Below are 24,950 nucleotides of genomic sequence, written 5' to 3'. Positions count from 1 at the left end.
CATGGCATCTGCTGCTCACTGATAACACTGCATCCACGCTGTAAAAGCATGTGACAGAGTGTGCTTTGCTTGCTCTTTCCCCAATGCCAGGCAGCGGCCGGCCCTGTTTCCATCACACACCCTGCTGACTTAAGCATCTCATCCTCCTCATCATCATCATCATCATCTTTGGCCGTTTCTGCAGATCAGTCTGGACTCAATAAAACTGTCAGATCACCAACTGGGACTGTTAAATAGAGACGGCGTGACGGCGAGATCGGCCGCTTGATGGAACGGCTCATTAGAGATAATAAGATAGAAAATTTCCTGCGGAATACGAAGTGCTCACTTAAAAAAAAAAAAAATGATGGAAGCTTTTTTAAGATGACAGATTCATAACTTACAGCAATAAAGATCACTTTCAAACCCCTGGAAAGAATTTTAAAAAATGGGCAAAAGCAGATAAAAGTTACCAAAGTTTATTACACTTTTATATACAAACAACGCTGCAAGGCACACCTTTGTTTAAATAAGAATATACAACTTTTGAAGGGAAAAAAAGGAGAAAAAGGCCTCGGATTGCTAAATGGATCATAACAGATGACCACATCCTACTGTGTAAACAGCATGTTTCAAAGTCTGATAGGGAGCTTCTGTTCTCTGTTTACTGAAGTGAAATTAATGTGATCAATCAATAAAAAAGGAATCAAAACAAAGATCTGATTGTGAAATTAAATTAAGCTAAGCTAATAAAAGGCTACAAAGATTCAGCTTGGTGTTATCTTATTATTCATTGCATTCATTTCAACGTTATAGAAATCTTTTATATCGTAGTGCTGCTTCACAAATTATGAAAACATTTCATATTTTTGTGTGTGTGTTGTTTTACAAAAGAAACTCTCTCGTTACAAACTTGTTTTTGCATGATGAGGATAAGCCACGCCCCCTCTGTCGCTATACCGAAGCTGCTTTATGTAAAAAAAATAAAACAAGTAGAGTTAGTCCGACACTTTTTGTGGAGAACGTTGAGGCGGAGTGAGGGATGAAAAGGCCTGCTGTGACTCATTAAATCAAACTAAACTAAACGGTTGACAAACAGGAAGCGCTCTACGGTCCAGGCTGTTGTTTTCACACAGCTCCGGTTCTCAAAGACATACTGTACTCGGGCAGCTTTGACGCATGTCAGGCACCTCCACTGGCAACGGACCATCAGCCCCACTTTTTTTTTTTGTTTGTTTCTCAAGCAGCACCGCTGTGTGCCCGACCTGGAGTGACCAAAATAAAGGTTTCGTCAGCATCTTCTTCTGAGGCGTTTCACCGGCTGTCCTTGTTTTGACGCTCTGATGGGCCGGTCCTCATCACGCCAGCAGCCCCAGCCGCTTGACCTTGGCCGACAGGAACGAATGGATGATGAACACTAGAGTCTTCGGGCAGCAGTGGAGATCCAGTTGCTGATGTGAGGAAAAAGAAAAGAGACAAATCACATATTTGGATATAAATAAAACAACATATAAAGAAGTGTAACTTAAAAAAAAAAAAAAAATCAAAACTCCATCACAAAACAAAATAATGATTGGTTTCCTTGGTGTTGGATTTCTAATATGAGACAACCCAGTTTGGCTCCGCCCCACACAGTGGGTCTTCTGCTCTGCGTTGCAGCTGTCAGATCGCCGTTCAGCTTCCACTTTATTAGAGTAAAATAAAAGATCGCTTTTGTCCAGAAACTACAATTTATTGATTTTGGCTGAAATTAATAACCATAAGGATATAATTAAATTTCCTTAAAAATTGAACATTAGCAATATGTCTTATTTTTTTATTTTTTTTTTTAGTTCGCTTTAAGGTTCTTTTCTTATCTTTATAAACAACAACTTTGAATTAACAATCAAAGGCATTTCTCACAAGCTCCGCCTCAGGGCCTCCAAAGTCGAGGAACATCATTCGAACTCCGTCGTCTGATGACATTCGAAGGCGCTCGAAGGGCTGCTGGAAGAGAACGCTTTTCCTGACGCCCATTTCTTCTGTATATAGTGTGAAACCCTCGTCGATGTGAACTCCTAAAGTACACTCTTTCCCGTTCCAACTGCAGGCTGCAAAGGCAGAAACAATACAAGATGAACACAGAACAGAGTTGTTTTTAAATGTTTGTTGTTTATTAGAAAATTAAATTCTACATTTTTGTCATAGGAGCCTCTAATTTTTACTTAAGTTAAAATGCAACTGAGACACGTTGAAATCATTTTCCCTTTAGATTTAAAAATCTTCTTCACTACCTCTTCCAACCAGCAGAGGGCGATCTGAGTCCGCAAAATGAAACTATTCAAATTAAAAGATTTGAAACAAAATGTTTTGTTTTTAAGGTTAACAGAGAAAGTTTTAATAACTGAAAACAGTAAACAAAAAATAGGAATAACCTAGATTAGGAGTAGTGCAAATTGAAAAAAAATATATATATTTATCTGTACATGCATCACTTTAAATGTTTGCAGCTGTTAAAAATGAATCTCAAGCTCAAAAAAGAACTGTTTGAGAAAAATATCTTTAAAATATTTATGACTAAAACATGTCATGTAACCATTAGATGTCATGAGCTCTCACTCAGTGTGAGCCAAACTTGTGCAAACTTTAGAAACTTTGCATTTCTGCTTTCACCTAGAATAGAATAAAAATCCCTTTAGAAAAAAAAAACAGAGCAATCCTGTGGGATCTGCAGTCTTTAAGTTTAGAGAATATCTGCTGTGTTGAATCATGGCTGAAGAAACTGCACATTAAGAGCAACCTGAAAACGACTCAGTCTGGAAGATTCTATACCCGTGGTGACCTCTTTGATGAGCTCAGCAGCGTTGTGGCAACCCTCCACCAACAAATGGGTCCAAGTGGACAGCTCTTTAGCCGAATCCACCCGGAACACATGAGTCTCCACGCCCTGCCTGGTTCCTGATCGCAGGCCAAACGACAGCTCAGAGTCCACAAGCGGAGAACTTTTTCCTGGACCGGAGTGGACCAATCTGAGCGCATGGGGGGAGAAATTACTGGACTGCGGCTGGAAAAGACAGCTGCTCAGAACTATTAAATATGCAACAGAAAAAAATGTGCAACAGAAGTGGAAATGAGGAAGAAGTGAGAAAAATATGACTCATAGATTCTGCTAAAAATATTGCTTTTTTTTCCCCAAATGGGTGTGATGCTGTAAAGAAGTTTAGAAGCAGAGAAGTTTACTGGAAGGCAGAAGTTAAAAACAAAAGGATCCACAGCCACACATGTATCTGAGAACCTGGTGGTGATGAGTGGGTGGTTCTTGGTGGGGCTGCTGAGGTTCTGTTTGTTTTCAGGCAGTGATGGGTACAGCAGAAGGTCTTTGTCAGTCAACACAGCCAGGACTGGTTTCTCTGGACCCTGAGACATCTGCACACACAAACACCCACTTCATGGTCAACTTAACCATTGAGACCTCTTGTTTTTCTAAGAATCTGTTTGAGGCTTTTCATGTTTAAATCAAAAGGAGCAGTTATTAGCATGTGAAGACTTTTCCACATAAGGATACCTAAATAGCTGCACACACCAGACTTTTCATATTTTTGCAGACTGCCTCGTTTTAAGCAAACAACTTTTCAAGCTGCAAACTTTTAAAAATCTTGTAGAAAATAAGATTAGATTAAAAGTGTAAAAACAGAAATTAAAAAAAAATTCCAGCGAACATCTCAATATGGGGCCCATATGGTTTAACTTTGGGCTGGGTTGGTGGGCCCCATGTGGGTTTGTCTGCGGGTTCCATGGTGGCTCCACATGTGTTTGCCCACTCTACTGAGAGTGGACTCTCAGTAGTCCAGCAGTTTATTTTATCCATATCAGGGGGCAGTGGATGCAGTTTGTTTTATTAATACTAAAGAAAAGTTGATGCAATTTATTATATTAATACCAAGGAACAGTGGATGCAGTTTATTTTTTTCATATCAGGTAACAGTTGTTGTGAAAGGTTTTGTTCATGGAGGACAGTTTTGTAGACAAAACCTATTATTTTTCTGGTCTACAACACATCTGTTTCTTAAATCGATGATTAATTTCAGTGACCAGGAGTCTGCTGAAAAACCAACACATTCTCATCCCCAAGTTGTCACATATTGTCGATAGGTTAAGGGCCCCTCCACATCACTTTTTGACATTTTGGGTGTCCCCAACTCTTCGTGTTTTGACGTGCTGGCTGTTCCAATTAAATCAGGGGTCCGGTCATTTCGTCGGACAAGAACAAAACCTCGGTACGCCACCAGTAACCCGGTACCCTAACCCTAGCCTGGTCTGCGTTCGGTACTGTGTCTGGAACCAGTACTGATCCGCGTCAACGTTAGGGTTAGGATACCGGTGCGGTCCAAGTCAGATGTTGAGAAGCCATGATTTAATTGAAACAGCCAGCACGTCAAAAAAAACACGAGTTGGGGACACCCAAAACGTAAATTTTTGACGTGGAGATTACTTAATCAAATGTCAAAATGTGACGACTTGGGAATGAGAATGTGTTGGAAAAACAGTTGAAACCATATGTGTTCTTAAATTCAAAAATAACAAGAACAAGAAATAGGACAAATCCAGCAAACTGGTGTGTAAAAATCAATTTCATCAATCGGTTTTTGTGAAATACCTGATCCAACTCCTGCTTCAGAACAATTCTAATCTGAGGTTTTCAGAATGGCTACTTTTAAATGAATACATTTAATAGAGAATGCTGATTTACCTTGTAAACACATGACCTCCACACAAGCACACAGCAAGTAATAAATTCTTGAAATTTGAAAAATGTTCTTTAAACAAGAAGAGAAATATTCTTAATTAGAATTATGAATTTAAAAATAATTCTAGTACTGAGACAAAAAAAGTATTTTGCTGTTAAAAGCTTTCTTGATTATTTTTCTTGGAAGACAGAAAATAAGACTTTTATTCTGAAACAAGGATCTTTTCACCTTTTTAAGATTCGGATATATTTCGTACCTGTTCTGTGATCCAGCCCAGGTGTTTGATTTGTATCCCAGGCTGCATGATCTTCAACTCCTCCTTCACCTGCGGTAAAAGACTGCCGGCAGCTGCCTGAATGGCGTTGTACCACGACTGAGCCATGGCGGGATCTTTCGCCCGCAGGAACACAGAGTTCTTTCTGTTGAACGAAGTCATCTCAAAGTATCTGACAAACCAGATGAAAGCGAGAGAGGGGGAAGAGGAACAGGAAAAAGACAGAGGAGACGGGAAAGTGGGGCAGTTGGAGAAACCAAAGACAAGACGATGTATAACTTGAGGGGGGAGACATTTTCAGTCAAAACAAAATGTGAGTAAACATCTCGTGTCTTGGAATTGACATCCTCATTGATTTTGACTGAATCAAAAGTGACAGGACGCGGAGTGTTCGACATGTAGCACCTGTCTTCTGTGTCTGGGGGGCACTGTTTCCGTGACACCTGGCACATCTTCAGAGGTACGCAGCGAGGCTCTTTCACCTCAGCAGGAGCGAGCTCGGGGCCCCTCTGAGGAGTGGAGGGAGGAGACTCCCAGGGGAGAGTTGCTCCGGGGGACCCGGAGCTTTTAAAGAAAGCAGACATCTCCTTGATGTACTTCACTGCAGAAGAGGAGAGAGGAGAGTTGGGTTAGGAAAAAAAAGGGCTGAAGAGGCTGAGAATTTTATTTAAATGGGATCCCACTGAGAGGATGAGTCTTATAGTTTCTCATCTTGATAGAGCAGAAGCCTAAAGACGACTGCTGTCGGATGCATTCCGGATTCCAGAGATGAGATCACCCTGTATTTGTCTCGCAATGGGGACATTTCAGTTTTGCAGCATTACAGCAGGATAAGCATAAGTAAAAACAAATCTTACAGAGAGAGGTAAAAAAAAGTAATCCAGAAAAGTTAAAATCTGCACAAAGACTTCTTTTTCCAGCTATGGTCTTATTGATCTTCCTTTCATAAGCGGGGTGACGACGTCCTGGGCCCCAGCTGGAAGCAGAGATGGGGATGTAATTCTTCCAGCTGTTTTCTAAGCAGTGGGATGGGTGCCCGTGCACAGCTGGACTTTATGATCCAAATTCTAAGATTTTTAGACCTTCTTTGGAAATAGAAGAACCAACACAAAATTTTATTTAATTAAACACCCACTACACTACTGTTAACGCATTCTTGGAGAATTTTCACATTATAGATGACATATATAAATAAAATTAAGGTTAAAAATGCATTTCTGATCTCATATTGGGGTAAATGATGAAAGAATACAGTTAGAAAACACTTGTAGTTGTTACACAAACTACAATAGGCCACAAGTTCGATACTCCGCTCCATTCTGATGAATCCACTTTCAGACATCTGTAGACATCTTTGATTTTCTCGTCTGAGCTGGCATTTGGGTCAATAGCTCAGATATTGCTCGCCATTTTTTTTGCACCGCTAATGTTAGCTTGGGCTTGTGAGGGGCTGTAAGCTAGCAGGAGAGAGTGTAAACAAAAGGGATGATGAGATAACGCCCCATGCTGACAGTTTTGCCAACAACTAAGATGAAATTCCTGCCGCTCCACATAAACAATGTCCAAGAAAACTACAAATTTTGGCTAAAAACTGCATAATTATAATTAAAAGTTCATTTGGAACACTTTTACAATAGATCAAAAAACGATCGAAGTTAGACTTTAACCGACAACCTCCTATGGACACGCCAGACATGTGATGCGCGTTCAAAATTGGTGTTCACACTGGACAAGCATGGAGAGAGATTCTTCTTCTTCTTTTTATATTGTTCCCTTGCACATGTCCGCCACCTACAGCTGGAAGAAGCTCGGTGTAAAATGTTCATGCTGTCCAAATCTCAAGTCTTGCTACAGGCCTTTTCTTTTCAATCTATGAGAGACTCTGTGTCATAAAATTTCAACAAACCACAATTATTAGTTATAATACTGTTGGGATTTCCTTGTTTTGAAAAGGGGTCGCTTTCCATAAGTCACTACCAAATCTGAGCCCCTGATTGGTTCAATGTTCAATGTAGTTTAACTTTCATGGCACATTCAATGTCCAGAAATTTTGTTCGCAGAACCCAAAAACATTTGTAGAAACTTGTAGATCTGCTGTTACAATATGCATGAACGCGAGTTTTGAGTGTGTAAAACGTGTTTACAAAGACTTTTCATCTGAAGTGGCCGCTTGAATACACATTAATCGTAGCCTCAATAGCCATGGCTCTTTTTGAGTGTTTTTTTGTGCCAATGCTTCATATCCATAGTATTAGTTACAGGTCTTGCTTATTTTGGTTTATATTTTTTCATGATATTACACAATCAATCCACTATGAACTTGAAACTCAATTCCGAGTGTCATTTTTTTAAGTGCAAAAACTACAAAAATTGACCTAAAACTGTTCTTATGTTTTTAGATCAAAGTGTAAAGGAAATATAAAAATTTATAGATTAAAAATGAAGAAAAGTCAAGACAAAAAATATGTATAAAAAAAACTGACAAACTTTCATTAAACCTCCATTAAGCTATTTAATGTTCCAAGGATGAACTCTTAAGGATAAAAATAACTCTTATGTTTGTTTTAAGCTAAAATTTCAAGGTTAAAAGACCTTTTTGAAACATCTACGTTGAATTTTGAATGAAAACTATACTGTGCCATTCACGAGATTGGCAAACACACGGTGAATTTAGAGACAACTAAAGGTTCATAGCATTTTTTTTACAGTTTAAAGAGTAAAATGTTACAAAAACGAAAATAACAGTACCTAATTTGAACACTATTTGGAGAAATGCTTCACATTACGTCAGCTACTTTTAAAAATCTCTTGCAACATCTGTTTTGAATCGACTATTATATAATACAAAGACTTTTCACATATTATTGAGACATCACTCTGTGAGGAGCCGTTTTTTGAAATGACATTTATCCACACACCCCTGCATATACGCCTACACACCACCACCACACATGACTTCTGCTGCGGTTCAGGAGGCTTTGGTATTGGTTTAGCAAGAGTAGCCTCTGCCAGAGTAAAAATAGCCCAAAGGACATGGTAAGGCAGGAGGCTGGAGGCAAAGCTCTGGTTTCACTGGGGAAGAGTCAATTGGCCTTCTTGTACTCTACAAAAGCAAAGTTGCTAGAGGGCGAGCACAGGAGTCAAAGCAAAGGACACCCTTAAGAAGGCTTCAATTATTCCAAAAATACAGCCTCTTTTTGTTAAAACATCAAGTAGTGCGATGGATCGTTTCATTTAAACTCAACATAAAATGTGCACCACTTTTGGAGATGAAGGTTATTTTGGTAGCAACTCACCATCTAATCAATGTGGCAAAGCAAACACAGGAACCTGGTTTTTATTCATGTGGCTTTTGGGTTTTTGTCTGCTCTGAAATCGAGTCTTTTGTACAAGGAGATTATACGGGCTGCAAAAACAATGTTGACAAAAATGCTAAAAGACACCTGATGACAGCCACTGCAGCGAACCTGAATATGATGAGAAAGAGACATAGTGAAGCTGATGAATAAAGTCTGACAGATCCCGTCACTGGGTATCTCCTTCAGGAGGATTCCACCGTGTTTGGCTGAGAAAAAACATGGTTTTAATCTAAGAGAAGACATTTCCTTTCAACTTTCAGCATAGAACAAGAGTTTCAAAAACGTATCCATGTATCCTGTATCTGCAAGGTTGAAAAAAAATCTCAGTAGTGTGCTTCTTTTTTTTTTTTTACAGGAAAACAATAATTACCAAAAATAAAATACAAACGTTATGCCCTTTATTTAGCTGCTTTTCAAATGATCATGACTCATAGAATTAAGAGATGGTTAATTAATTAGTAAGTTTATGAAAATATCGTTAGTTGAAGCTCTCCAATGAAAATCCAGTTTTTGTTTTTAACTTGTTCTTGCAGCGCTTTTCTAATGATGGAGGAGGTGTGCGTAAAAATAAAATAAAAAAACACTTAAAATTAAATTTTTGAGAATTTCTTTATTCAAATTGTGAATCAGAAGCAGTCAGAAAAATGTGCATGTAGGTGTGATGTAGAAATAAATGACTAATAGATCCATGTACGGCCTCCTTCTGCTCGTCTGAGTTGCCTTTGAGCTCAAAATTATACAGCTCAAATATTGCTCGCCATTTTTGTTGAACTGCTAATGTTAAGTTGGGGGTAGATAGTTCAGCTAGATAGTGCAGTTATGGGCGATAGAAGGGGAATTTCTAATTGAACTCCTGCTAATCTGCAAAAACGAGCCCTAAAAAAAAAAGACTTTCTTGACTATTGGCTAAACCAGTTTAAATAAATGAACACTGCAAATGCTTTAATAGACCAAAAAGTGATTGGGGAGGGACTTTAAACACAGTTTTACCACAAAACTTGCTTTTAAAAAGCCTGAATCCCAAAGAATTTGTCTTAAAAATTGGTCCAAAGGTTTCTGCAACTTAAAGACTGAAATATGTTTGTCACAATAATACTTGTTTGGAAAAAAATATTTTGTACTTGTGTTAATAAAGAACCTAAAAAAAATCCTCAAACCAGGTGCTGGCGCCGGTTGAATTCAATATTTTTTTCTTTTCTTAATCAGACTCCTCTAATCTATACTTTTTTAGGGGCGTAACAATTTAATCAATGATCGATTTCTATTTCTATGATCCAACCAGATCAATCTACCAAATCGAACTATAGCATAAAAATCGTATAAAAATTAGATAAATCGACAATCAAATCGATCTTGGAACATACGTCTTGGTTTGAGGCACAGTAGGTTTACTTTACTATGATGTAAAAAGGACATTGTCATTACAGCAGACAACATACATGTGATGTCAGCAAAAAATGATCAATCCATCATTACTCCAATGTGTGGAAACAGTTTGAATTTTGTAGACATGTGACCACTGTGTTAGAATGTTCTATTAATGTTCCACACGTTTCATTTTTATGTAAAAAAAACAACAACAGAGGGGTAAACTTCATGAAACTAAAATGTAAATAGATGTGTAATTCTTATATACTTGTTTGTTTCCTCACATATTTTTTTAACTCTTGATTATCTTACAAGAAAACTTCACCTGCACTGTTCAGTATTTATCTCCAAGTCGCACCGGTTGAAGATCAATTTTAGGTCAGTAAATTAGATTGAATTGGATCATTCAAAATAAATCTAAATCGAAAGTGAATCGAATCGGCTATTACAAATATTGAATCAAATCTTGTTGAAATGAATTGTTACACCCCCAAACTTTTAGCTACATAAGGAAAAACTATTTCAAAAGCAGTCTTTGCCTTTATTTACAAAGAAAAAATAATCAGTGTATGAAAAATTAAATCAACCGACAAATCCGACCATGTTTGGTTTGTGTAACTAGGATCTTGAACAGAGAAATGAGCAGCCAGTGTGCACACACTTTGAAGTGGTTGTCTTGCATGTGTAATATTTCATAGAAATGAGCTTCTGTCCATTTGTTCCTGTGCCAACAAACTGATGCTTGCACCACGGGAAAGCCAAGTGCTTCTTGCTCCTGCACCAGAGCCATTCATCATTTATCCGATCAATCTCAACGCTGAGGAAAAAGGACATTAAACTAAAAATAGTAACGTTTATGCTTATTATTATTAACTTCAATCTCAAACAGATGAATCTTATGATTTATATCCAGTTGTCTATACAACAATGTCAATCATCCACAATCATAAACAGATTTTTTTCTGTAAATAAAAAACAAATCAAACCAAACACAATGATGCTCTGGTGTCCTACTTCCAACAATGATCCCTGAGCTGGGATGAGATCTGAATCCTTTGATCTGATGACAAGAGGTTTAACAATACGGCCACAATTCAGTACAATGTAATCTCATTACTATCCCTCCAGTCTTACTCAGTTCCAGCAGCATCGTTGGGAAGATGGAAGCTTTCTTACAGAAATCAGGATCTCATTCTTGAGGAAAGGTTTTGAAGAGGTAAAAAAAAATTCTAAAAATAAGCAGTTTTCAAATTGTGAGACAACAGATATTGACCTCTCAATGATAGGAGTGCATTTTGGGTGAAAACAGTTTTTTAAATAATATTTCTAATTATATCTGAACAATTTTTATTGCTAAGGTGTTTTATAAAAAGTTAAAGTTAGTGCATTACATACATCTGTCAATGGTTTGTATATAGGGAATATTTTTAAGTTTATTTTATAAGTTTTTCATTTTTCTTTTGAAGTATTCATTGTGTGGGGTCATGGGTGTATGTGTTATGGGGAGGGTGTGTGTGTGGATGGTGGGTTGGGCTTTTACCGTGTATGTCTTGTTTTTAAATGTAAACCGCTTCGAGTTGCTCACAGTATGAGAAGCGCTTTTATAAATAAAGTTTGATTTGATTCAATAGTCGATACATTATAATTACCCAAGGAGTATAAAAATGACCAATAATATAGAAAACCATGAAAAAGAATAATTAAAGTCAAGCTGCAAGACGTGCACTGCATGAATCTTTGTCTAAACAACACGATCAAGAAACGTGAAAAAAACATTTGGACATGTTGTCCAGACAGAATTTTTTTAATTATATATAACAAACAGCATGAAGTTAGTTCATGACGACTGAGAGCGTAAACTTTTCCAGTCTTGGTCGGTCACTTTGTCCCCAGAAAACCTCCACTGTTATCTGTGTTTGCATTTCTTGTACATTTTGCTGCGATAGCTGTTTGGTCAGACTTTGAGCTGTCGCAGTGCGGTAGCTGTCAAAGTGATGAGGATGAATTTATTTAAGTCCAAAATACTCTTCTATTTGCAAACTCATGTTACAATGAATGCACAGAACTCTTTACAGCAAAAAAAAGGGGTTTACACTTAAAATCATACACATTTATTTTTTGACTAACAAAAGTTTCGGCAACACTTGAAGAGATGCTGCAAAACACTCAATATAATGTTGACAAAGATAATTCATACATTTGTTTCGCTTGAAAGGGGTTTATTAATATGGCTTTTGTAGGCAATGGTCTCACTTTATATGGTAATAATTCTTATTAATTATGTTGATAAAAGCTTAGTTGGCTTATTGTACCAATCAATGTCTTACTAATATCCTATAAACACATTAATATATTTTTTTAATGTGTTAATAAAGCTTTGAAGGAATCTTATTATAAAGTGTTACCAAAGTTTCTTGTAATCGAACATTACTGCAGCTGAATATTTAAATACTTATTCTATAAGAGCAAAAAAAAACATGTTCATATTTGTGAAGCAAGTCAGTGAATTAAAGTAAAAAGTGCCTTAAAAACCAACAAAAAGATTCATTCTTAAAACGTACAAGAGGTCAAAATAAAAAGACACAAAAAGATTTCAGAGAAGACCGGAGCTGTATAAAGAGGAACAAAGGGAGACAGGTCATTAAAAAGTCCGTCTGGTAGAGAAATAGTGGGACAGACAGTGCAGACAGAAAATTCTCTTAAGCTGAAGCCAGAAATGTTGCCATGAATACCAGCGGTGGCACATCGCAAAGCTAAATTTAGCTGAGATGGCACTGCTATGACTTTAGTTTATCTGGCAGCGAAAGAAATTCTTTTTGTTTTACAAGCGTGCAGAGAAAGTTTCTCCTCCTCGTCTGATGCTGCACCTTTTTATTGCTGTAAGAGTTCGTACAGTTTTACCAAACTTCACAAATCACAAGCTGCCACTGAAACATGGTTGGTGTATGAGGGTACCTGCACAACACGAACCACCAAAATACTTGTCTGAAGTTGAGTCATGGTGTCTGAACTAAAGCCTTCTTTCTTGAAACAATTAGTCTCTCGTCCAAGTGTCTTTATCAGTCCAAAATACTTTCAACACCTTCAAATATTTGGAGCTCTGGCAGTACTGATGTTGTGAATGGTTCCTTTATACCAATACCATCCAGGGCATACCCCGACTCTGCCTAACAGTGGACGGTATAGCCTCCAGCAACCCTCCAACCCCTAAAGGCATTAGGTTGGTTTAGGGTCTGCAACCTTTAACTTCTAAAAGGCCATTCAGGTCAATATTTCACTGACCACCACCCAGTAGGAGCCACAAAGTCTTACTTCACCCTGTAGAAAAATACGACATGGATTTGTATTTAATGTTACAATTATGATAAATATAAATGAGTAGTTTTTTTCACATAAATAAAACATTCTTATTCTTAAAAACTATATACTGTTTAATAAACATTTTTGGTGGATCTCGGCCAAAAAATCTGTAAATCTCATTAAAATTTAATCTGCGCTAATCAAGTGAACTTATATATTTTTGGATCATATGGAGAATTTAAAATCCTTACATTTTGTTCAGTAATAGACAATCCACCTTAAATACCAGTGCGCCTTAAGTCTTAAATCTGTCAAAATGTTCAACTTTGATAAACTACAAACCCAAACTGGTTGAAGGATTGTTGGAGCATTATGGGTAGTATAGTGAGGAGCTTAAATTGTTTGTAATTAAATAAAGTTTGACTTATATGACCGTTTTGTTTAGCTAGTTGAGGTCCAAAAAATATATTTAAAATCAAAAACATGTTATGATTCTTCAATCAAAGGGCCATAAAAACAGGGTCAAAGAGCCACATATGGCTCCAGCACTGAAGGTTGCAGACCCCAGGTTTAGAAGATGGATAGATTAGCCATGAAGTAATCAGGACTGGTTCGTACAATAGTTACAATACCTCTTTTGCCATGCACAATTTAGCGGGAAAAACAATATCAAATATACCTTTTCATGGTATCAGTGGACTGTAAAGCTCAGGTGTGGCTTAAGGAATGCAGCTTCCAAATTCCCACATCTCAGTTTGATGATGGCTTCCTTCAGGAAAAGCCTCACCAGGTCTGCAACACCTGAGATCAGGAGGTCTAGTTTCAAAAATCCAGGACTCGGGAATTTAAAGTAATTGTTGTTACAATCAGGATGTTGATTACAGCTTGATATATTGTTAATGCAATGATTTAATTTGAAAACACTCATCATTAAAATGTCTTTCCAAACTCCATGACAGCAGTGCTTCCAATAAAATGCTTAAACTTTTTCAAAAATGTATGTTTTTACTTTACTAAAACTGCATTTTAAGTCGCAATGCTTCTGAAAAGATCAGTAGGTGTTAGTTATAGACATTCCTTAATCTGGAGGACGGAACAGTGGTACTGATTTATTGGACACTAAACAATGGGATCAGGCACAATGCTGCCCTGTCTTACCCTTTTCAATGGTTACTGTGGGAGTAGCTGGAATGGGTACGGCAAGCCATTAACCTCAGAAACACACTGCTGGCTCTGTAAACTGTGTCAGGCAAATAATGCTTGATGTTACATCTCCAAGGCAAGATTCTTGGAGTCTAGGACCTAAATAACTCCATAAATAACAGTAGAAAACGAGGAATGCCTGCTGTTTTCAGTCTATTGAAAAGATATAACCAGTCCAGGTTAAAAAAATAGTGAGGATTTGTCAGCCAGACAAAAGGAAGACAACAACACAAGAAGAAAAGCATCGTTTTCACATGCTGTAACACTATGATGTAAACCAGGTGAACAGAAATCAGGACCCCCTAGAATGAGAGTATCTGGAGCCAGGTCATTTACACAGGTAACCACTAGGGGGCTTGTTACCAAAACAAGTTAGTTAAATCACTTTTATGTAAACCGGCCAGAGTCACAACTTATACAAGGTTATATAAACTCTGGTTTCCTATATTTTTTTCACCTTTGTGGTTGGATGTAAAAGAAAAGCTATACTAAGGGTAATTTTTAAGAATTTGATTATTTTTGTTTTTATGAGAAATAAAAAAAGGCAATGGACTATACAAAACTCATAACCTAGCTTCATTTCAATCCAAGGCAAACTAATAACATCAAATCTCTTTTGCTGTTTCATTTATTTTATCCTTTTCTTTTTTGATAATTGGGTACTTAGTATTGGCATCATTTGTTGTATAAATGATGGAAAAAAATCTATTTCCATACCAAAAGTTTTACCCGGGTTACTCAACCGAACTTCCGCTCTCCTTAGCTTGTTTACACTAAAAGTGGGGGTCATCTGGACATCTGCGCTGAACTTTTTTGTATCATTGATTTTTGAGTTTCACTAATGTCCATGGCAGACATAAAATCCTGTCCACCTTTGTCCACATTTGTCATGGAAGGAATCACACATCAATATGTGGTTGGACTCATCTGGACCCCAAAGATAGTGGTGGCGTGATACAAAAGTCGAAAGTCCCTGTGCGTCACCCTAAAAAAAACAACAAACGCCCCTACAATTAGAAGTGTTGGGGAATAATTTTGATTTGGCCTAAGAGTATGCATTATTTAGGCGTCGCTGCGACATCCACGGTGTTCTAGAGTTGAATCCATCCTGGAATTTCGTGCAATGTAACAAAAATTAAATGCTATGAAGTAAGATGACTTTGACCCACTGTGTAAATCATAAACTCTAGGTTTTAACTTCAGCACTGCCCGACCAAGTTGAAGACAAATTTTCTCTTTATATCTCACCAATCTGGTCCATTAAAGTCTAAAAACTATTCCTGATTTTGGCAACAGTTTATTTTTGTTAAATTCCAGAAATCTAGAAGCAGATGCCATGGGTCATCCAGAGTGGTGCGGATGAGGGTGACGTCCAGAGGTTCTGAATATTTACCTCCATACATAGAGGAAGATTTTCAGCTCCACTGGGTTTAGATTTAACCACTGAGATGTAAATTCTGACTTACTCTTTTTTCCTAAACTGAACAGCCATTAGCTTTAGGACATCTCCTCCATAAAAGCCATTGTCAGGGACTTTCAGTGCATGTCCGAGCTTCAGATAAACCTCTATTGGTTTATAAAAACAGTAAAAGTCACAACAGACTGACAATGCATTCATCTCCATCTTGATCAAAACATAAATTGTGGCACAATTTATGCCAGAAAACTCTGAACCGGTCAAAACACATATAAAGATTATTATGTAAAATTGCATTGATATTGATGATATCAATAATTATTGTGTGTCCCCAATTCCAATATTGATAGAACCCTATTTTAAGGATGAAAATCAAACTCAGTGCCTCCCTCGGTCATTTAAAAATGGCTGATACAAGCAGATTTTAGAAAGACACAGTTCAAAAGACTGTCAGAGTGTGAATTGCATACATTACCATGCTGAAAGACTGAGTCTAACACACACACCAAACTAAGGACACACTACTACACACCAAAAACTGATAGAAAGATTCTTGATTGGCATTTTTATTCTAAAAATCCTTACTTTTTCCTGCATCTGCAGTTCTTGCAGAGAGCCAGTGATGATAAGCCTTTTAGGCAAAATCATTACTGTCATGAATCATGCTCTAAACTGACTGTTAAACCTCTGCAAAGCAGCTGGTTTTGCAGAGACAAAAACTGAAAAAATTAACTATAGCTGCATCCAAATCCACTTTTTTTTTAAACAAAACACATGAAGTAAAGTGCACAAACTAGAAAGTAAGTAACAGATGCTGTGTTAACAGACACAAAGACAGCAGTTTACTTCTTTGTCTGATAGCGGTACCAGTCAACCAGTCAAGGTTTCCTCTGCACTGCATGATTTAGATTAGTAGTTCATTCTTAAAGCCCATCTTATTAAAATCATGGATGAACGCCAACCTCAGGGGGTTTTATGGTGTGAGGGAGGTGAAGACAGAGTACATGCAGCCACCGGGGAATCAGACTTCTAAAACAATTCACATGCTGCCAGAAAACAGATTTGATTACTCTGCATTGTGTGCCAGGAAAGTTAATTATCCTCATTCAACAAAATGAAAGTAAAGGAAACTTTACTGGATTTGGTACAAGACCAGAATAAAAGAAGATTGAAGCTGAATTCGTTTACACTTTTTAAGCTTTATATGTCCTTATTTTTCAGAGTGAAAGTTAGAATAATATAGATGTAAAATAATGTTTTTAATGCATTTTATTGTGCTAAAACTAAAATTTATAACAATGTTATTTTTATTTTCATAAATGTTTTGTGTAAATCTTTATGGAAAAGAACCAAAATGCTTATTTATGTAATTATTTGGAATAATCCACGCATATTTCCTTCTACTTTTCTCTAATCAAGCGCATGTTGTGCAGCACTGGGACACGGCTGAGTGGAGTTTGAGCCTGCAACTTATCAGGGCCCCATGATCGGAGCACAGGGCTTCCGATGGGGCTTGTTAAGCAAACAAACTGCCACAAAAAGTTAAAGGCTCAGAGGGAAATTTGTGATATAATAAAGCTGTGTTGTTTTGAGTGTAAATCCTCTTCCTTGCTGAGTGTGAGCACACAGTTCTTTATAGGCCAGCACTTTTCGGAGAGAGGGAAAAAAAGAGACTAAAGCTTCGTGTGAGAGGTTCTATGTTTCACAGCAAATGTGCTCATAGTCAGCAGTTACAGTCCAGACTGCAGAAATGACTGATAATCTTCAGTGACAGTCTTAAAGTAAGACACGTAAATTTGAGCAGGTTAAACACGCTTCATTGTTCCAGTGGAAAAAAAGTGAGACCCACTCTGATGAGTACTTCTTGTAGCATTTTTAGGGCACGTATAAGGAAAATTGAGCTTAAAAGGGCATTTTTGAGTATTTCTTCATTCAAATTATTGTAAATCAGGAGCAGCGGTAAAAATATCTTCTGAAGAAGAGCGTATTTGTGACTTAAAAACTCCCCGTTCTGTTCCATTCTGATGAATCCCCTTGCAGACTAATAGATCGACTCAATAGATTAAGCAATACATTTTAAAAAATGGAACCCTTGATGATTTTTGGAGGCATGATAGAAACATTTGTTTTGAACACAATTTTCCAATTCATTTGTCTTTCTTAGTATTGTTGTGCTTAAGAACAAAGAAAACCTAAAAAGAATCATAGAGTCAATTATTGGTTCTAACAGTCCAAAAAATAGACAAAGGCGAGAAAGTGAAACTGACTGGTTTGCAGCCAAAGTGAAGTCTCTACTGGAACTTATTGGAGTTAGCAAGACAATTTAGGAATCGATTGACGAAATGAACAAAAGTTTCAAAATAAACGCAAAAATCGGATAGGAATTCCCTGGATTAATATGACTATTGAACATTGTTATGACATAAAAAAACAATATTAGAGATGTAGACAAACCACGACATGACTCACAGCTGACAAGACTTAACACTCCACTGTGTGTACACGTTAGCCATGCACGAGCATGAATGGTAAAAGGAATTTTTGAGTGGAGCCAGGAATGGCGAGCAGCTGACCCCCACCATCATATTATCAGCACTGCAGGGACAAATAGTGCTTAGTAATATAATAAAATAAATAGAAACTCATATGCCATACTAAACTGAAATAGCAAAAAATTGTGTTTTAACTTTAAAAAAACACCATAAACCACAAATTCAAGATAATTGATCAAATCAATCTCCTAGCATTAACTATGACTTTAAAAAAAAAAAAGAAAAAAGTAACCCAATCCACATGAACATCAATAACAAGAAGAATGCCGACATATACTGCTTCAAAGTTAAATAAATAAAAGCCTTTTTAGGTTATTATTCTTGGCCAGCAGAACATGGTATTTATATTTATGAAGAGCTCTACATCTAAGGTTCTTCAAACCAATATATCATTCATTCAACTAGATTTGAAAACATTGTTTTCTCTGCAGGCCTAATGGGCTAAATTTACACTATACTTTAGAAAATGCTTCAATATAAGAACAACGTTTTTATTTAAGCCTTTAAAATAAAATATGATATCATATGCCTACATTCTTCAACCTTTGTAAAATAATATATATATGTTACAGTGTCACACAAACTTTTGGCAACAAAAAATAAAAAAGATATTTTAGGTAGTTCAATAAAAAAATCCTAAAAATAAAACAAGTTTTTTTTTTTTTAAATGTATAATAAATATTAGGATAGTAATCAACTTAAATGATTATTCACTTCACATTACATTCAATTTGTCTGAAGAAAATTGTTAATCGAGTCAACCAATATTTATATATACTATAAAATTGTTTCAAAATGAAATAGATGTATTATTTCAACACTTGAAAATACCATTTGGATTGAGGCACAGTAGGTTTATTTTACTATAATGTAAAAACAACCAAGTGCATCATAGTGGACAACACACAAGAGGCCTAAGAAGTCCTGGATTGATTTTAATCGAATTGTTCAGAATGAACCAATATCATCTATAAATTGTTTTAGCAGCCACAAAATATGATACGAATCACATCACTGTTAATATGAATCATTATACCCTAATGAAGATACTGTACATTAGTGCTGGAAGACATGGTGAAAATTGTATATCAGAAATATTTTATATCACATTAACGATATATATCAGGATATACAACAATAAAATATATTTTCGGTTATTCTCTAAAAAATTTGTCATTACTCACTATTTTTTCAAGTAACGTGACTGAATAGTTACAAATGAGAAATATGCTTTTAATGTGAAAAATTTCTTTGCAGAAAAACACACTAAAGTTCAGCAATAAAAATAAACAAATCAAAAACAGTGGAAGAGAAATGACACAATACATTTTTTTTTAATCGCCCACACGATATGTATCGTCATATCGTCCAGCACTACCGTACATTAGTTCAAAATATTGGTTTCAACCTCTGTTACAATTATTTAAGCTTTTTCTTAAGAAGTAGAATGAATTATTTATCCAGTTCAAACGAGTCTCAGAGACAAGGATCTAAACAGCATGCAAATGTATGACTCAGTACAGGCTGTCACTAACTGTTATGTTCGTGTCCCTGGTTGCGTGTGAAATCCTATGTAGTCAGCAATGCTAAAAATAAGCAACCCCATGAAAACTATATATGAGGCTGGGTTTAAGTTTAGTTTTCTTATTCTTAGTCACGTTTGTGTTCAGTTATGTTCTGTATTCCCTCACACACAGCACACCAAATTTAGGTTCCAGGTTTCTGTTGCTCATGAGTGTCTTTAAGGCCAAGCTTTTCTGCTCATCACCACCAGAACCTTATCTCTCTCCAACTTCATGCCATGCTTTAAGTTCTTAGGTTGTCCAAATGTATTATTTGCTTTTTAACACTTTTGAAGTTTGTTTATAAAGTCAATTGAATGCCAAGCAATTTTTACAGAATTTGTGTCCGAACTTCCACAGCTGACAGAGTGTGGGTTTTTCAATCATCATTTTCCCAACAACATTAACATCTTTTTTTGCACCATGATGCAAACTCAAAATCTAATTTTCTAAAAAAAAAAAAAAAAAATCAAGAGTTTGCTTAACAATTCAAAACGCCTCATGTATGAATTGTGATTCGTAAATAATGAGCTGTACTTGATGTTGTCAACAGCACTCAAATCTGTCAGAATGTTTACATATGATTTTGGTAAACTACAAATCTACAGTGCTTGATGGGTTTCTGGAGCAATGCAGCTAACGTAGTCAAGAGGGTTGTGATCATAGACTGTATATCAATGGACTTAGCAACCCCTTCCCTGTCATGTTCCGAACGGGAAGTACCCGTTGGTTGCAAGAAGGCCAAAGTCCCATAGACTTCTATTGAGAAATAGACAGTTATTACTTAGTCATTTTATTTGTCATAATAACCATTGTTGCTCTGATACATTCTTCTTAACATCCTCTTTCTAATCCTAATTGACAGTTTCTCCCGAGCTTGCTTTCAGTGGGAGGGGTGTGGACTTTAACAAGCCGGAGCAAGCTCACTCATGATTGGCAACAGCAGTTCCTCTAAAAACGTGACTCGATCGACTCGGACTAATCGCTGTCGAAGGGTTGCTTCAGTTTGCAATATGGCGGTAGATGTAACCACGTCTGGTACTGGTTCAGGCCCGGACTGTTTTGGTTGCTTATTCCGCCCTGTACTCCATAGCACCTTGTGGTGTCAAAATTGTTGTACTGAGATAATTTAGCCAATTTAGCTATCCAACATGTAATAAAGAAACGGAAGTTAGTGTAACGGGGGCCTGTTTTCTATGGAAATATGGTTTTTATGTATTATATCAGTACTGTAAAAAATGATTCTGTACAGATAACAAAACTTAGAACATATAACATATGCAATATCTCTTGTAATCATCAAGTTTTGCAAAACATGCTGTGCTAGTACATTTATCCATACAAACATATATGCAACATATAAGCCGTTGCTCCTTTCAGTTTGATATACTTCTTCTCTTAAACTTATCTCCTCCTGTATTGTCGGATCTCATATTTATCTGTTTACATTTTCATGAATTTATAAGAAAATGAAGATGTAAACATTTTTTCTATTCTGTGGTGTATTTTCTGTCAGACCTTAGTTGTCCAGAGAACAGCTTGACAACTGAACAACCACTAACCCCTCAAGTATCTCTTTGCTGCACACATGTACAGTTTTAGAACTGAGTATTTTATACTCTACGGTAATGTGCTTTTTTATGGATCTTAAGCTTCTATGGTGAAACTTAAACAAGATTAAAATCAATATTAAAAAGATTCAGGAAGCTGGCTGGACAGCTAGAAAGGCCAAAAACTAAAACCCATATCAAGATTCAGAGAGCACAGACACCACACAGGTATGGGAATAACAAATGTGTTCTCATAACCGTGTAAACACACACAGTCAGGCTGTAAATGTCGCTGGTAGAAATTGAAGGCAGCTGCACTTCATGCTGCCATTTGGTTTGTTATATTTATCTGACCCCCTCTGTCCTCTCTCATACACGCGCATTGATTATCCCAACACGTACTTTGGTAGAAATGATGACAATAAGGTCAAGTAGGATTCTAGCTCCTTTTCTTTCTTTTTTTTTTTCAAATCCCCAAACTCAAATTCACATTTCTCCTGACAACATTCACGCTCACACCTGGGAGCTGGCCAGTTCTGCCCTTTTCCTGCTTTGTTGCTGCTAAGCAACTGTGTAGCTCATTGACATCCTACGACTTAGTAAAACTCAATAGGGTACAGCGGCAAAACCACTTCCAGCTGTGCCATGCATGAACAGCTGGGAACCTTGAACCCTTACCACATAAAAAAGACCCCCCCAAACACACACACACACACACTCTGTTTAATATTTCTTCAACAAAAAAAAATACAAAACAAAAAGCCTGTGTGGAAATCCAACCAGGCTTGTGATATCACTCCCAACTCCACTTATCCGACAGATTTTTCAGATATCTTACTGCTCTCGAGGCAGTTTCACCTTGATCTCTGTCAATGTGAGGAATTTCATAGAGCAGTCGCCTAAAGCACAGCCTCATTGTGCCTCTTTGTTGCTGTACACATACAAGCTCCAGCCTCCAACACTGTAGCGGTGCCAAGTTTCTCTTCGAAGTATCTTTAAAACACCAAAACAACAGGAATAACAGATTACCTTCAACGTGTTTGTTATCTTATCTTACAAGGACTTTTGCAACAGCCAGATAAAAACACAAACACACAGAAAACCTTACAAGTGTCAGCTGACAGCTTGCTGTCCAATAGAGTTACCTGGATTTCCCCCAAAATACTCAGACTTTACAATACCATCTCTTCAAATCACACAAATACACACCAAACCTCCTCAGAGTGCCTTCCAGCATCGCTCATCTTTTTGGTCCTTAGGGGACAGGAGGGAAACATAAAAAAAGGATTCCTGACATGACAGATCACAGATGAGCCAACCTGATATCTATACTTTTCTGCCTTTCTGTGGATGACAGAGGATTTGATATGTTTTGGTCCAGATGTCTTCTATGGAGACTGAGCCAGAGACTATGATGCAAATTTACCAACAAATGCAATGACATGAGAACCTGGTAGATTGGGTTGTTTTGATTTTAAAAAAAAGCACAGCTTTATAATAACTACTGGAGTTTGTTTCCAAAAATGACTAAGACACTTTTGTACAAACTGTGGCTCCTATGGTTCATCAGGGTTGGCTCTCCTCCAAAATTGCATTCGATGACTACATTCGTTTGATGACTATGCATGGTGGGGTTATAAATTGCACCCAAGGCTTAAAATGAAGAAATGTAATTTATATTTTATTCTTTACTTACCACATTTACCAGAATACATAAGGCACACCAGATTAAAGACACATTAAGCGAGACAAAACAGGCAAAGATAATGTAAGTCAGTCAGACTCAATTGTGTTCAAAGTAGTTCTAGAACTTTTTTGTAACACACTACATGTTAGCTGTGTTTGAAGTGTTAGCCACATTAGCGTATTCACAATACTTATAACTCCCAACCTTGTTTGCAAAACATTAAAAAAACAGATGACAATGCTAACTCCCAACCTCGTTTGTAATGTATAAAAAGCACAATCCAGCCCCATTGCATGTTGGCGGTGTTGGTGTATTTACAAAACACCCAACCTAGTTCGCCACATGTAAAAACAACATTCTGACATTATAACTAGTGCTGTCATGCCATTATTTTTTTTTGTTAAATAATAAATCGTGACCTGTAATCAATTGATCTAATTAATCTGTTTTTGATAAAACCTAATAATTTCTTTGAAAAGCCTAATTTTGAGGTAATTTGGTTTAAATGAGTGACATTGTGGCACAGTAAAAGATCAAAATACAACTAAAAAGCGGCTTTATGAAGTTCATTTTTTATTTGATATCAGAGTTGCAACCTTTACTTTTGCACCACTAATGGTTTTTCTTTCAATCTCGAATAATTAAGAAAAATAAAAAAAAGAACAAAATATTCGGTTCAGAGTGCTGTAATTTATCCCACAAAACAGTAGAAGCACTTTTCTGAGCAATTAAAAAGATGCTATGACCACAAACTACTTATTAATACCATAATATATATATGCTGATATACAACAGCCCTTTGTGTAACCCTTTGATAACTAACACCTTGTCTGGCTTTTTCCCTTACATAATAGATAATAGTTGTGGCATTATGGTTTGTACACTCATACACAGGTTGCACATTGATGCCTGTGCCATCAGGGAAGAAGAAATCCATTGATGGAATAACCTGGTCATTCAGTATATTCAGGTAGTCAGCTGACCTCATTCTTTGAGCACATACTGTTGCTGAACCTAGACCTGACCAATTACAGTAACCCCAGATCATAACACTGCCCCCACAGGCTTGTACAGTAGGCACTAGGCATGATAGGTGCATCACTTCACCTGCCTCTCTTCTTACCCTGATGCGCCCATCACTCTGGAACAGTGTAAATCTGGACTCATCAGACCAAATGACCTTCTTCCATTACTCTAGAGTCCAAACTTTATACTCCCTAGCAAATTGAAGCCTTTTTTTCAGTTAGCCTCACTGATTAGAGGTTTTGTTAAGGCTACACAGATGTTCAGTCCCAATCCCTTGAGTTCCCTTCGCATTGTGCGTGTGGAAATGCGCTTACGTTCTCTATTAAACAGAGCCCCGAGTTCTACTGTTGTTTTTCTTCGATTTGATCTCACCACACGTTTAAGTGATCGCCGATCAGGATCATTCAGGATTTTTTTCCAGCTACATTTCTTCCTTGAAGACGATGAGTCCCTAGTACCCTTCCAGTTTTTAACAATGCGTTGGACAATTCTCAACCAAATTTTAGTAGTTTCTGCAATCTCCTGAGATGTTTTCTCTGCTTGATGCATGCCAATGACTTGACCCTTCTCAAACAGACTAACATCTTTTCAACGACCATGGGATGTGTCTTCAGACATGGTTGTTTATGAAATGAGAAGTAATTAATTAACAGCGATTAATACAATAATTTCACACCCCTTGTTTTAACAGTGTTGTGTACGTCTTAAAATCGCTTCGACATCAGTAAAAAGAACCAGAATTAATCTATACATAAGACAACTCACCTTATAAGGCACACTGTCATTTAAGGCTTTTCATTCCACCTTATAATTAGCTACAAAAGAAAATACAGTCTTTGACTATATATTGTCAAAATATTGAAGAGAAATTTAATGGAAAAATGCAAGAAATACTTGTTAAGCTGCAGAGCCTTACTCACATTCACAAAAGGCATTGGAAGCATTA

General features: G+C 36.9%; 1 protein-coding gene across 1 annotated transcript in view; it reads right to left on the bottom strand.

The window, feature by feature from the left end:
- Positions 1-442: 442 nt before the first annotated feature.
- snta1 (syntrophin, alpha 1) overlaps positions 443-24,950 on the bottom strand; it is a 36,756-nt gene continuing 12,248 nt past the window's right edge. Inside the window, exons 3-8 of the mRNA XM_024269493.2 lie at positions 5,386-5,581; positions 4,963-5,152; positions 3,254-3,384; positions 2,791-2,987; positions 1,882-2,069; positions 443-1,430 (exon numbers count right to left, since the gene is read on the bottom strand). Of these exons, the coding sequence (XP_024125261.1) occupies positions 1,338-1,430; positions 1,882-2,069; positions 2,791-2,987; positions 3,254-3,384; positions 4,963-5,152; positions 5,386-5,581 (995 nt within the window). The 3' untranslated portion in view covers positions 443-1,337. The remainder of the gene's footprint in view (positions 1,431-1,881; positions 2,070-2,790; positions 2,988-3,253; positions 3,385-4,962; positions 5,153-5,385; positions 5,582-24,950) is intronic.

The sequence above is a fragment of the Oryzias melastigma genome, linkage group LG5 (assembly GCF_002922805.2).
Source record: "Oryzias melastigma strain HK-1 linkage group LG5, ASM292280v2, whole genome shotgun sequence".
Taxonomy (NCBI): Eukaryota; Metazoa; Chordata; class Actinopteri; order Beloniformes; family Adrianichthyidae; genus Oryzias; species Oryzias melastigma.
Note: the sequence above shows the minus strand (reverse complement) of the source record. Positions and strands in the feature narration are given on the sequence as shown.